We start from the raw sequence: 14,197 nt of genomic DNA on the forward strand, positions 1-14,197 counted from the left end.
ATTGAGTATGCCCGCAAGAAAATGAATCTTAGTTTTGCATGTACTTAAGATAATAACTTTACTTTAACTTTGAAGAAACTCTACAGCAATAAATGCAAGTGAAGGCATGCAAAATGCGGCGTGGAGGTGTGGGGAGGGGGGTGGGAATTCAGGGGCCGAAGAAAAGACTAGGGAAAACTTTGGACCAGTCAAACCGTCTCATCCCAGTTTCCAAACACAGAACCAGATAACAGGATTCCAGTGTCGAACAGGTCCAATATCTCATCAGATGAACCGGACATCCCATTGGTGTCCTGGTGTTGCAACCAAGCAGAACACAGGGAAGGAAGTAAGGAAAAGAGGAAGGGAGAAAGGAAGGAAGGGTGGGAGGGAGGAAGGAAGGAAAGAAGCGAAAGAAAGAAGGAATGAAGGGTTTATTTATTACATGTACATGGAAACATGCAGTTTTGCAAATTGATGTATTTGGTGCTCAGTATTACAGCATGTTTAGTGGAAAATCGCGGTACTGCAGGGGTTCAGCAGTTCCCGAAGTGCCGGAAATTAACATGGCTTCGAAAGGACAGGTCGAGAGTTGGATCGAGGAATTAATTTGCCCCATCTGCCTGGATTTCTTCACCGATCCGGTGTCACTGGAATGTGGACACAACTTCTGCCGCTCCTGTATCACACAGTGTTGGGAAGGTGAGGAAAACAACTCCTGCCCGGAATGTAGAGAGCAGTTTCAGGAAACAATCCTCAGAGTGAATCGGGCCTTAGTGAGACTGGCAGAGAAAGCTCGGAATTTAAACCTGAACCCGAAAGAGAAGGGAAATAAACTTCACTGCGAGGAACACGAGGAAGAACTGAAGCTGTTTTGTGAAACTGACAAGAAGCTGCTCTGCCTGATCTGTAGAGATGCGCGGGAACACAGAGAGCACCGCTTCCTTCCGATTAAAGAAGCTTTGGAAACTTACAAGGTAAAATGGAGTTTCATCACCTGCAAACGCGGTCAAACTTATTCTTGAAGTCTTTCTTTCGATAATTTTCTTTCACACTCCAGGACCCGGCGGAATCTTCCCTGAAAGCACTTACACAGCAAATACTGGGAATTCTAAAAATGGAGAAGCAACAAAGAATTAAGATTTCTGAGATTAAGGTAAACTTCTGCTTCTCTGAGAGTTCGGTTGGGTGTTTCATTCACGGCTCTGCATAAACATGTTTGCATTTTATTTAATAGGGCCAGTCGCGCTGTTTACAATCCCACGTCGCAGCAGTCTTTGCTGTAATACGCAAGAAACTCGCTGAGAAAGAACAGCTTTTGATCAGAGATCTCAGGACACAAGAGGAAAAGATCATAGATAAAATGGAGAAAAATCTTCGGGAAATTCAGGAAAAGTTGAATTCTATTCAGGAGGAACTCTCGTTGTTGCAGGAGCAAATGGAGCAAACAGATGGATTTGGATCTCTGAAGGTGAGGGGTTGCATTTCAGTTTAGTGGACAAAGCTGCACTATTATGGGCGAGAGCACAGAAATAGGTCATGTTATGAGGTCCACCTGTGCACCTGCTCATTAATACAAATATCTAATCAGCCAATCATGAGGCAGCATCTCAATGCATAAAAGCATTCAGACTTGGTCAAGATGTTCATAGAACAGTACAGTAGAGGCCCTTTGGCCCACAATGTTGTGCCGACCCTTAAACCCTGCCTCCCATATACCCCCCCACCTTAAATTCCTCCATATACCTGTCTAGTAGTGTCTTAAATTTCACTCGTGTATCTGCCTCCACCACTGACTCAGGCGTGCATTCCATGCACCAACCACTCTCTAAGTAAAAAACCTTCCTCTAATATCCCCCTTGAACTTCCCACCCGTTACTTTAAAGACATGTCCTGTTGTATTGAGCAGTCGTGCCCTGGGGAAGAGGCACTGGCTGTCCACTCTATCTATTCCTCTTAATATCTTGTATACCTCTATCATGTCTCCTCTCATCCTCCTTCTCTCCAAAGAGTGAAGCCCTAGCTCCCTTAATCTCTGATCATAATGCATACTCTCTAAACCAGGCAGCATCCTGGTAAATCTCCTCTTGTAACCTTTCCAATGCTTCCATATCCTTCCCATACTGAGGCGACCAGAACTGGACACAGTACTCCAAGTGTGGCCTAACCAGAGTTTTATAGAGCTGCATCATTACATCGCGTCTCTTAAACTCTATCCCTCGACTTAAGAAAGCTAACACCCCATAAGCTTTCTTAACTACCCTATCTACCTGTGAGGCAACTTTCAGGGATCTGTGGACATGTACCCCCAGATCCCTCTGCTCCTCCACACTACCAAGTATCCTGCCATTTACTTTGTACTTTGCCTTGAAGTTTGTCCTTCCAAAGCATACCACCTCACACTTCTCTGGGTTGAATTCCATCTGCCACTGCTCAGCCCACTTCTGCATCCTATCAATGTCTCTCTGCAATCTTCGACAATCCTCTACACTATCCACAACACCACCAACCTTCCTCTCATCTGCAAACTTGCCAACCCACCCTTCTATCCCCACATACAGGTCGTTAATAAAAATCACAAAAAGTAGAGGTCCCAGAATTGATCCTTGTGGGACTCCACTAGTCACAACCCTCCAATCCAAATGTACTCCTTCCACCACGACCCTCTGCTTTCTGCAGGCAAGCCAATTCTGAATCCACCTGGCCAAAGTTCCCTGGATCCCATGCCTTCTGACTTTCTGAATAAACCTACTGTGTGGACCCAGTTGTTGTTCAAACCAAACTTAAGAATGGGAACAAAATGTGACCCGAGTGATTCTGCCCGGGAAAGACTTGTTGGTGCCAAGCAGTGTCTCAGAAACTGCTGACCTTCTTCATGCTCAACTGTCTCTAGAATTTGCAGAGAATAGTTGTGAGAAGCAACAAAAACATCCAGGGCAGCTCCGCGAGCAAAAACACCTTTTGAATTAGTCAGGTCAGAGGAGAATGTCCAGAGTGGTTTAAATTGACAGGAAGTCATTGGTAACTCATATAGCCAGGCATTACAACAGTTGTTTGCAAAAGAGTACCTCTGAATGCACAACATGTTGAACCTTGAAGTGGATGGGCTACAGCAGCAGACGACCACAAACAAACACTCAGAGGCCCCTTTATTAAGTAGCTAGTAAAGTGGGCACTGATGTATTTTACTCATTTTTCTGGCGGGGAAGTTGTAACAAGGCCCTTTATTACTCTTGTGTTGAGTGACCGGTTTGGCCATTTCAAAGAGTGGTTTTGATGATCAGTCAACCAGTGATCAAAGAACATGAGGACTGATTATTTTTTCAAAAGAAAACGTGCTGCTCTATATTTTTTTTTACAGTAAATATGACTGGGACGTGTAACAATTTTCATGAAACTGCACCAGGAGCTTTACCTTCTCAATGCTGCTTTGGAAGAGCAGGTTTCTTTCCCTGAGCAATTTGACAACAGTCTAGCCGTTTAGAGGACATTGGCGTAGGGCTGGATTCTCCCGCCACTTTCTGTTTAGAATGGGTCAGTAGTATAATGTGTGCCAGCTGTCTCAAAAATCCTTATCAGGGTTTCTTTTTAAGTGGAAAAGAAAAGTTTCAGTTGGAAAATCCTTATTTTTAGGTTCCCAGTACCTTTTTTTAAAATTTTCATGTATTGCAACATTCTGAATGATTAGCTCTTCCAGCCATTCACGTGCTCATCGCTATGCGCCACATGTCCCATTCAGGGAAGGTTGGCTGTGTGGCAGGAGAACATCTTTTATTTGTAGCTTCATTGCCTATAGGATCCAGAATTCCTTATTCTATATGATTTTAAGAGATTACTGTAATCTTCATTTCTGTCTCACTTATTCTCAGTTCTCTATCTGTCACTTTCAACTGTTTATACTTGTGGCTAACCAGGGGCCAATAAAGCCTCCACTGACAGGATGAATGAGCAGTTCAACTCCCTAACTATAGGCCCTGTCTCACCGGTCTAGCTGCTGTGCTGCAGCGGATACAGCCCAGTCCATCACAGGAGGAGCCCTCCCCACTATCGAGCACCTCTACAAAGAGCACTGCCAGAAGAAAACAGCATCCATCATCCCCACCGCCCAGGCCACACTCTCTTCTCACTGCTGCCACTGGGAAGGAGGTACAAGCACCTTAGGTCCCACACCAACAGGTTTAGGAACAGTAATTGCCCTTCAACCATCAGGCACCTGAACCAGCGTAGGTAACTCCACTCAGAACTGATTCCACAACTGACTCCCTTTCACGGACTCCACAAATTGTACTCAACACTATTTATTTATTTGCCTATCTATCTCTCAGCCATGCATCTGTTTATTTACTTATCTATTTAACCTGTCTATCTATTTCTTATTTGTGCATCTTCTCTTCTTTTACACATTGTTTGTCAGTCTTTGTGTGTACTTTTTCATTCATTCTACTGTATTTCATTGTTCCACTCTGAATGCCTGGAAGAAAATTAATCTCAGGATAGTATATTCTGACAGGTACATCATTTGATAATAAATTTAGTTTGAGCTATGAACTGTTGAACCTTGACATCAGCTGGTGACTCACCAACCCTAAGTGGCACAGAGCCACGACTGACATAAAATGAGCTCTCACCACTCCAGCAAGTCCTCCAATTCAGTTCTTACCTCCAGTCTGTGTGGGCAGAGTTTTCAAACTCTACCTATTACCACATGGGCTTCTGCCATGTACTCCCGTTTCCTCCCTCGTCCCAAAGACATGCAGAATGGTAGGTTAATTGGCTGCTGTAAATTGCCTCTGATGCAACCATGTGGTCGAGTCCGGGTGAAAATGATGGGTGGCTGCAGAGGGCTACAAACTCAGCCAGCTCCATCACGTGCACTAACCCCCCCCACCCCCACCACCCCCCGGCATCAAGGCTGTCTTCAAATGGCAATGCATAAAGAGGTGGCTTCCTTTGTTAAAGACCCCCATCATCCAAGACATGCTCTCTTCGTATTACTGGTTGAGTACCCCTTATCTGCAATTTCAAAATCCATAAATCTTTGACATTAAGGACCCCCATCATCCAGGACATGCTCTCTTCTTATCACAGGTTGAGTACCCCTTATCTGAAATTCTAAAATCTGAAAACTTCTGAAACCTGACCTTTCTTTGAGTGCTGACATGATGTCACAAATGGAAAATTCCAACATGGTGCTTGGAAAGATCCAGTTAGTATGCTCATTGTGAAACATGCAAATACCTATCATGACAAACTGAAAATTGAGGTTAATTCTGAACATTCAGTTGGATGGTTGCAGAAATTTAAGAAAAGGCATAGCATTAAATTTTTCAAGATTTGTGGTGATAAAGCATCTGCTGTTCATTGATGAATTTGCCAAGATCGTCGCTGATGAAATCTAACTCAATGAATAACTGCATCAGTACACATATGTGATGAACAAGTGTAAGACAAAGACTGATTACCAGCAGCACATAAACTCAGTCGTGGAAATGATGGCGATCCTAAGCTATCTTCCAAAATCCAAAATAATCTGAAGTCTGAAATACTTCCCCCTTTTATCTCATCTAACCACTGGAGGTTTGACCCTGGGGTTATTTTAAAGGTAAATTCCCACCCTCACAGCCAGTAAAAACAACGTAGTTCCTTTTGATTCCTTTAGTCTGTGAGATTCCCCCTTTTCTTGTTGACCTGAACAAACTGTTCTGAGCCATTTTTTTTAAACATAAGAGATTCTGCAGCTGCTGGAAATCCAGAGTAACACACACAAAATGCTGGAGAAACTCAGCAGGCCACGAAACATTTCTGGAAAGGAATAAAGAGTCAACATTTTGGGCCAGGACCCTTTGTCAGGACTGTCAGCTGACTGACAAAATTGTAATGTGCACAATGGGGGCACATTGTAAGTGAGGAAAGAAAAGCTCTTAAACTTCTCTGAACCTATTGTTGAAACAAGCTAAACTCATATCATCTGGAGACAAAACTTTGTGCAAGTCTATCCTGGACAAAATTCAAACTTAGAGCATGTATTTTGTAAACTTAACTACAAAGCCTAACACTCTGATAGGCAAACTCCCCAGCTGGCTAACCAAGTGCCACATTGCTGCTCCATTTCCAGCAGGCCACGGCCCCGCTCAGAGCCTTCTAAAAGTTGGCTTCTCTCAAGACATGATGCAGAGTAGTTATTTTTCTTAGTTTCTAGACTGTGATCACAAGCCAGTTTCACTGCATAATGTCAGCACAGTCTTCCAGCCTTATTATTGTGGGTCCAGTTTCATCACTCTTCTTGCAGATATATTATACCTAACAAATCGCACATTTATTCAATGCACAGACTTCACATTCCTCAGCTCTTGTGGTGGGACTTGAGCATACATCACCAAACCATTACTTCAGGTTGCTAGGTTACCATTCAGTGGCGGGGGAGGCATAGTGGTCAGTGTAACACGATTACAGCATCAGCGAACAGCATTCACAGTTCAATTTTCACTGCTGGGACATTGTGCATTCTCCCTGTGACCATGTGGGGGCTCCTGTTTCCCACTTTTGAAAGATGTGTGGGTTAGGGCTAGTAAGTTGTGGGCATGCTATGTTTATGCCATAAGTGTGGTGACACTTGCGGGCTGCCACGTTTTGGTTGCTGATGCATTGGACTATATGTTTCAAAGTATAAGTAACAAATAGAGGTAACCTTTAAAAATCTTTACTCTGCAATTTATACCCTCTGCCGCATGCAAATGTCCACATGGAGTCATGGAGTCAAAAATCACAGCACAGAAACAGGCCCTCTGGCCCAACTAGTCCATGCAACCAAGATGCCCATCTAAGCTAGTCCCATTTCCCAGAATTTGGCTCATAACATTCTCAATCCTTGTGTCTGAGAGCCTTTTATAACTTGGTATTGTATGTGCCTCAACCACTTCATCAGGCAACTTATTCCACATACATACCACCCTTTTTTGGGGTTAAAAAAGTACCCCTTCAAGCAATTAAATCTTTCCTCTCTCAACTGAAACCTATGCCCCCAGTTTCTGGTTTTCCCAACAGTGGGGAAAAGATTGATTGCTTTCACCCTATCTCTGTCCCTCATGACTTTATACACCTCTTTAAAGTCACCTGCACTCCAAGGAATAAAGTCCTGGCCTTGTCAATTGCTCCCTATAACTCAGTTGTCCCTCAAATTCTACCAACATCCTTATAAACCTTTTCTGCACTTTTTCCAGTTTCATAACATCTTTCCTATAGTACGGTGACCAAGACCGAACACAATACTCCAAGTGTAGTTTCAGCAGCATCTTGTAACTGCGTCATGACCTTCAACTCCTATACTCAGTCCCTTGACTGTTGAAGGATGCTAAACCTTTGTCACCTTGTCTACCAGCCATGCCACTTTCAGGGAACCCATGCAATGAGCTCCAAGGTCCCTCTGTTCTACAACACTCACCGGGGCCCTGCTTCTGAAAGTCTATGCTATCAAATCCATTCGTAACTTTGAAGTCTTCAATCAATCCTTTGATAAGACAAGTCTTTCCTCCCTTAAATTTGCACAGTATTTCCTGTTAGTTTTATTCTCTAACCTGCAACATCATTCTTGTAAATCTTCTTTACACTTTCACCTGTACTTCTGTACTCTTTCTGCACTATTCCCCTTCCATCTGTTGCTGGTGGGGAGAATTTGGGATTATCAGCAATTTACAGAAAGTGTAATGCAAATCCTACTGCCTGGATGTGGGCAGTCGATACACACTTATTCCAGCTTGTGTTTTATTTCTTCCAGGGAGAAGCTAATCAGAAGAGTAGGTAAGACAGGTTTTTTTTAATACTTTGTACAACTTCAAAGTTCAAAGTAAATTTATTATCAAAGTAGGCAGCGCATATATACACCATATACTACCCTGAGATCCATTTTCTTGTGGACATTCTTGTAGAACAAAGAAATAGAACAGAATCAATGAAAAACTACACACAAACAAAAATTAATGCATAACCAATGTGCAACAAAGACAAACTGTGAATAAAAAAATGCAAATGATAAAAAATAAACTAATAAGTAAATAAATAAGATTGAGAACACAAGTTGCAGAGTCTTAAAAGTGAGCAGGAGTTGAGGTGAGTGATGTTATCCACACCAGTTCGGGAGACTGGTGGTGAAGGGGAATAATTGTTCCTGAACTTGGTAGTGTAGGACCTAAGGAACCTGTACCTCTTTCACAACGGCAGCAGTGAGAAGAAACCGTGGCCTCTATGGTGGGGGTCCTTGGTGATGGATGCTGCTTTAATGGCATGTATCCTTTGCAAATGTAGAACTTTGTAAAAAGCAACAGAGAAAATAATATTTAATTTATAATGTTATTACATTTATATTTATAAATTATTATTTTTTTACTATTATTTAAAATCAGAATCAAGTTTAAAATCACTGGCATCTGTCGTGAAATTTGTTAACCTTGCTGCAGCTGTACATAATAATAGGAAAAAAACTGTGATGGTAGCAATCAGAAGAGGACATAACCTGGGTGATGGGGGGGCCTTAATGATGGATGCCACCTTTTTGAGGAATTGCTCCTTGAAGATGTCCTGGATACTATGAAGGTTAGTGCCCGTGAAGGAGCTGACTAAATTTACAAATTTCTGCAGCTTACATTGATCTTGTGCAGTAGCCCCCCCCCATCCCCCCCATAGCGGGCAGTTATACATCTAGTTAGAATGGTCTCCATGGTACACCTGTAGAATTTGTGAGGGTATTTGTTGACATACCAAATCTCTTCAAGTCCCAATGAGGTGTAGCACAGTCATGCCTTCTTTGTATCTGCATCGATATGTTGGGACCAAGTTAGAGCCTCAGAGATGATAACACCCAGCAACTTGAAACTGCTTGCTTTTTCCACTTCTGATCCGTCGATGAGGACTGGTCTGTGTTCTCTCGTCTTACCCCTTCTGAAGTCCACAATAAGTTCTTTGGTCTCACTGACATTGCGTGCAAGGTTGTTGCTGCGACACCACTCCACTAGCTGATAAATCTCGCTACTGTATGCTCTCTCACCACCATCTGAAATTCTGCCAACAATGGCTGTAGATTTTGTAAAATTTATAGATGGCGTTTGAGCAGTGCCTAGCTATAAAGCCATGGGTGTAGAGAGAGTAGAGCAGTGGGTAAGCACACATCCCTGAGGTATGCCAGCATTGAGAGTCAGCGAGGAGGAGATGTTATTTCTAATCCACAGAGATTGTGGTCTTCTGGTTAGGAAGTCAAGAATCCAGTTGCAGAGTGAGGATGCTTGGGCAGGCATATGGATGAAAGAGAAGTGAAAGCCTGTGAGGGAGAGAGGGGTTAGATTGATTTTGGAGTAGGTTAAAGTGTCGGCACAACCTCGTTGATTGAAGTGCCTGTACTGTGCTGTGTTCTTTTATGTTCCATGTTCTATAACCATCTGTTTAATACTTGCAGGATCAGAAGTGACCTTTCAGATTCAGCCACGGGAGGGGCCCTGTCAATGGAAAATTCCATTGGTTCTTCATCGTTCACAGCTTTGTGGGAAATACTTGATGACATTCAGCCTGGTAAATATTGTATATTTGTATATAGCAGTATACATTTCATTTTAATTTAAATAATCATATTGAATGTTCATGCATTAAGTTGTTAAAGAAAATAAGTCAACTCTAACTGGCATGAATACTTTACTCCTGTAACAATTTTCCTCCCCCTCAGTTTACAAAGTGGAAGTTCCCATTTCTGCAAATATTTCTCCAAGTTCATTGGGTATATTTAACACGGAGATGTCTGGGTTCTTGATTAGCAAGAGTGCCAAAGGATGCAGAGAGAAAGGCTGGAGAATGGGATTTTGAGGGATAATAAATCAATGGAGCAGACTCGATGGACCAAATGGCCTAGTTATGCTCCTAATGGTCTTATATCCAACATAGCGGATAAAAAATAAACACCCAAATGACCTTTCTTTCCCAGTCTTCTCACGCCACCTGGTCCAAATTGCAATGACATCAAAGTCACTGTTCAATCTCAACCCAAGACACTGAGTCCTCCAGCATTCTGCATGTGTTGCTTATGCAGTGATCTGTCTGTCCACTTAATATTATGTTCCCTATGACTTATGTTTTGATTGATCCATTGGAAGCCCCAGCACTTGGCTTTGGGGTGAGAACATCTCTCGAAAACTCCCAGAAGGTCTGTTCCAGATCCAAAGATTTTCTCCCTGTCTCTCCTCTTTATCTGTATTTCTTCATCCAGGTTTGGCCCTGAGTTTTACTAAGAAAGTTGAGTTCATAAACAGGAAACGCTGTCCAGGTTGCTGGAATAAAAATCTCTGCATTATTTAAAGAACAGACAGGCCCCAAGGTTCTTTTTTTTTTGGTTAAGCTTGTGTTTAATTTGTTTTCCTTGTGATTGCTGCTTATATAATGTTGTGTGTCTGTGCTGCTGTTGCTGTAAGGAAGTTTTTCATCACAGTATGACAAATTCCAATGTGAATGTCCAGTGCCCTGAGCTACCCACAGATTCTTGAGTGATGTCAGTCAGCTGTGAGATGTCTCTAGATTTTTTTTAATGGCAACCCCTCAATGCTTAGGACTTTCAGGAGCTGCTGACTTTCACTAAATTGCTTTCTGCCCTGGAGTGTAGGAGGCTGAGGGGTGATCTGATGAGGTGTATAAAATCAGGAGAATTGTAAGTAACGTGAATGTCTTCTTTCCTGCGGTGTCAGGGCCCTAAGGTGAGACAGGAAAGATTCAAAGGGGATGTGAGGTGTGTTTGTGGAACAAGTTGCTGGAGGAAGTGTTAGAGTTGGGTAGAAGTACAATGCTGAGAAATAAATTTGGATAGGAAAGGTTTAGTTGGAAAAGGGCCACTGGGACTAGATCAGGCAGTCAACATGGTCAGCATGGAATGGTTGGAGTGAATAGCCTGTTTCCCTGCCATATGAGCCTATGAATCTAATACTTAGAAGTCATTAGTTTATTGTTGTTTTGCGAAAACCAACGCACTTGACCACTCTCCTTCTCAGTTGATCACTTGGCCCGAACATTCCCTTCCCTGGTTTCAACCTTCCCATGAAGATGGCTGCATGAGTAATTTCTCTCCTGGACCCAAAGCTGCGCTGAACGAGTCTCACCCCTCTCTGATGGCCGGGAACTCTCTAATTCTCTGCTTCCACCCCCCACCAGATTCTGTGACCTTGGATGTGGAAACAGCAGGCCCAGGGCTTGAGGTGTCTCAAGATCGGAAGAGTGTGAGATGGACCGAGAGGCTGAAGACTCTCTCTGACACCAGGAAGAGGATCACATTTGCGCATTGTGTGCTGGGATCGGAGGGATTCACATCGGGAAGACATTACTGGGAGGTGCAGGTGGCTGGGAATCAGCGCTGGAGTCTGGGAGTCGCCACAGAGTCTATGGAGAGGGAGGGAGAGGAAGACATGATCCCAGAGACTGGAGTGTGGAGTATTGGGCGGGAAGGTTTCAAGTTTTATGTTTCCACCTCCCCTGAGTCCCATCTCCTTCCCAGTCCCATCCCCGGGAGGGTGGGAGTTTATCTCAGTTACGAATCCGGCACAGTTTCATTTTACAATGTGGAGACCAAGACACATCTCCACACCTTCACTGGGAATAAATTCATGGAGACACTTTATCCTTTCTTTGGCACTGGGGATGGAGACTGGCTGAGAGTCTGCTCCAGTTCTATTCTGGACCCATAATAGTGTAGGGTTGCAGGGTTCAGGGGTTGTCAAGCAAAAACTACTTTGACAAATTGGAGCTGAACTGGTTCCATTTTGTTCCTAGATTCTGCATTCCCAAAGAGGCAGGATTTAAAACCAGTGGAAATGTAGGGAATCAAAATAAATAGCGACTATAATTGGAGCTGTTGATTTATTAACTTTAATCTGTAATTTGCATTCTGTACAGAAGAGGAATGCTCCTTGAACGTATAAAGATTGAAACAATTGCGGGGTCCACGTATTCAGCTGCAGCCACAGTTAGCGGGATCTGAGCCTCTGGGTCATCTTCCCCCTAAACTGGGTCCTAAAATCCACTGACTCAGGTAGTCCTAAATTCCTGAAGACTCAAGATGCAGATGATGAAGTTTAAATGAAGTTTTTAGAAAACTTTTTTTCTGGAGTTTTAATAAAAAGCGGCAGCATCCACTGGACTCTCAGCATTTTGGGTTGAGATATTGCACCTGGTTGGTTCTTGATTCAAAACGTCCACCATCCCTTTGCCTCTACAAATGCTGCTTGATCCAATGAGTTTTCACAACAGTTTATATTTTGTCCACATTGTAAAGCACCTGACTTCTTCCGTTAAAATCATGATGGAAATATCCAGTAGATCAGACCTTAGAGAAAGAGAGAGAGATGAAATTAACATTTCAGTTCAGTGAACTGGAAAGAATTGGAAAAGAACCCCATTTTCTGTTTTGTTGCAGGGTAATATGGAAAAGGTGGAGGGAAAGAGGGGAAGGTCTGTGATAGGATGAATCCCAGGAGAACCCATTTTCTGTTTTGCTGCAGAGAAATAGGGAAGGGATGGAGGGGACAAAGAGGAAGGTCTATGGTAGGACAAATCCTGGGGAAGTGTGAATGACATATAGTGCGTATCGGTGTTGAAAGAGAACGAGGAAGGTGAACTTGGGGGAGGTGCAAACGGGAAGGAGGAATTGAATTAGAAATCGTCATGCAAGTCGGAATGAAAACCAAATATCCTGGAATGTGAGGTACAAGAACTAACTAATTAGCATAAAGAAATTAATTGAGAATTGAAGTTTGTAATAGGTCCATTCAGAAGATGTGATGTAACTCTTCAGCCTAATGGTGAGACATGTAGGAATAGACCACAAGACAAAAGACAGAGGTCAGAGTGGGAAGGTCCTTTCAGCAGCATTAGAGGGGAATCAATGGTTGACGAGAGAGGAAGACGTCTCCAAATCACATGTATTGAAGCTATAAATTCAGGCTGTAGTTCTGAGGGGCTTTGGCTCTTGAGATGTTCAAGCTCCATCATAAAACCTAATGTTCTAAGACTGGAACTAGGGGACAAAGCCTCAGGATTTGGGGGAATAGATTTCGGATGGAGATGAGGAGAATCCGTTCTTCCCAGAGAGCTGTGAATCAGTACAATTCTCTGCCCAGGGAAGTAGCAGAGTCCACTTCAATACGTTTAGGACACCGTTAGATGAAGATTTGCATTGTAGGTAGGCAGAACTGTGTCCACAGCCAGATCACTCCTGATCTCATTGAATAGTGGAGAGGCACAACAGGACAGATGGCCGACTTCTGCTCCTATTTCTTACATTCATCATCAGAACGTAGAGTGAACCACATATGCTGGTTGGATAAAATGAGTCCACAGAGGGAGCAGAAAATGAAACAGTTCATTCGTGGTAACTGTTGGAATCTATGTCCTTGCGGTGGGTACTGGTAGCTGGCTGAGACGCTGACAGTGAGATGGAGAAAGCTAGTTAGGGAAGGGCAGAGGCTGAAATAGAGCAAGTGAAAGTGAGGATTCAGAAATAGAGCAGCTAAAAGTGAGAATTTGCTGTGACTTGGGGGCGAGAGTGATGAAACTTTCAAACTAGGTACAAGAGCAGTGCCAACACAGCATCACTGTACAGGGGAAAGAGGCGAGCATGGGATCAGCAGGTACTGAAACAAGGAATGTTCCACGTATCCCACAGAGGGGTAGAGAGAGCCAGGTTCCCAAAGAGAACCTGCATTTGCACTTTACCCTAATTACAAATTTCACAGGTAGCTTCAGCTTCTTAGAGGCGTATCTGCCTTTTCCCTTCCCTTACCTTCCAGAAAAACCATTGTTAATAAAAAGTCAAAGTAAAATTTATTCTCAAACTATGTATATGTTGCTATATACTGCCTTGAAGTTTTTTTTGCAGGCACTTACTTGAAAATAAAGAAATAAAATATAACTTACAAAAAACTATATGTAAGCTAAGACTGTCAAGTAATTATGTGCAGAATATGACAAACTGTGGAAATAAAAACAAAGATACTGAGATCCCGAGAAAATAATGAGGACAATATTGATCATATGGTTCAGAGTTCATAGAACTACAGAGAGTTGTAGAGCCATGCATCTCACCCCTCATATCCTTCCTGATCATAAAGTACCCTAGAGTCTGAATCAGAATCAGCTTTAGTATCATTGGCTTACGTCATGAACATTTACTTTTGCTTTGCAGTTGCAGTCCAGTGCA

The 14,197-nt window shown here is 42.9% G+C and overlaps 1 protein-coding gene across 1 annotated transcript; it reads left to right on the top strand.

Annotated features, from left to right (window-relative positions):
• The first annotated feature begins 530 nt into the window (after window positions 1-530).
• LOC140717694 (E3 ubiquitin-protein ligase TRIM39-like) lies at window positions 531-13,832 on the top strand. The gene is made up of 6 exons (XM_073031357.1): window positions 531-956; window positions 1,040-1,135; window positions 1,217-1,450; window positions 7,754-7,776; window positions 9,425-9,537; window positions 11,158-13,832. The coding sequence occupies exons 1-6, from the start codon at window positions 546-548 to the stop codon at window positions 11,685-11,687; spliced, it is 1,407 nt and encodes a 468-aa protein (XP_072887458.1). The 5' UTR covers window positions 531-545; the 3' UTR covers window positions 11,688-13,832.
• Window positions 13,833-14,197: the final 365 nt, after the last annotated feature.

The sequence above is a fragment of the Hemitrygon akajei genome, chromosome 2 (genome assembly GCF_048418815.1).
Source record: "Hemitrygon akajei chromosome 2, sHemAka1.3, whole genome shotgun sequence".
NCBI lineage: Eukaryota > Metazoa > Chordata > Chondrichthyes > Myliobatiformes > Dasyatidae > Hemitrygon > Hemitrygon akajei.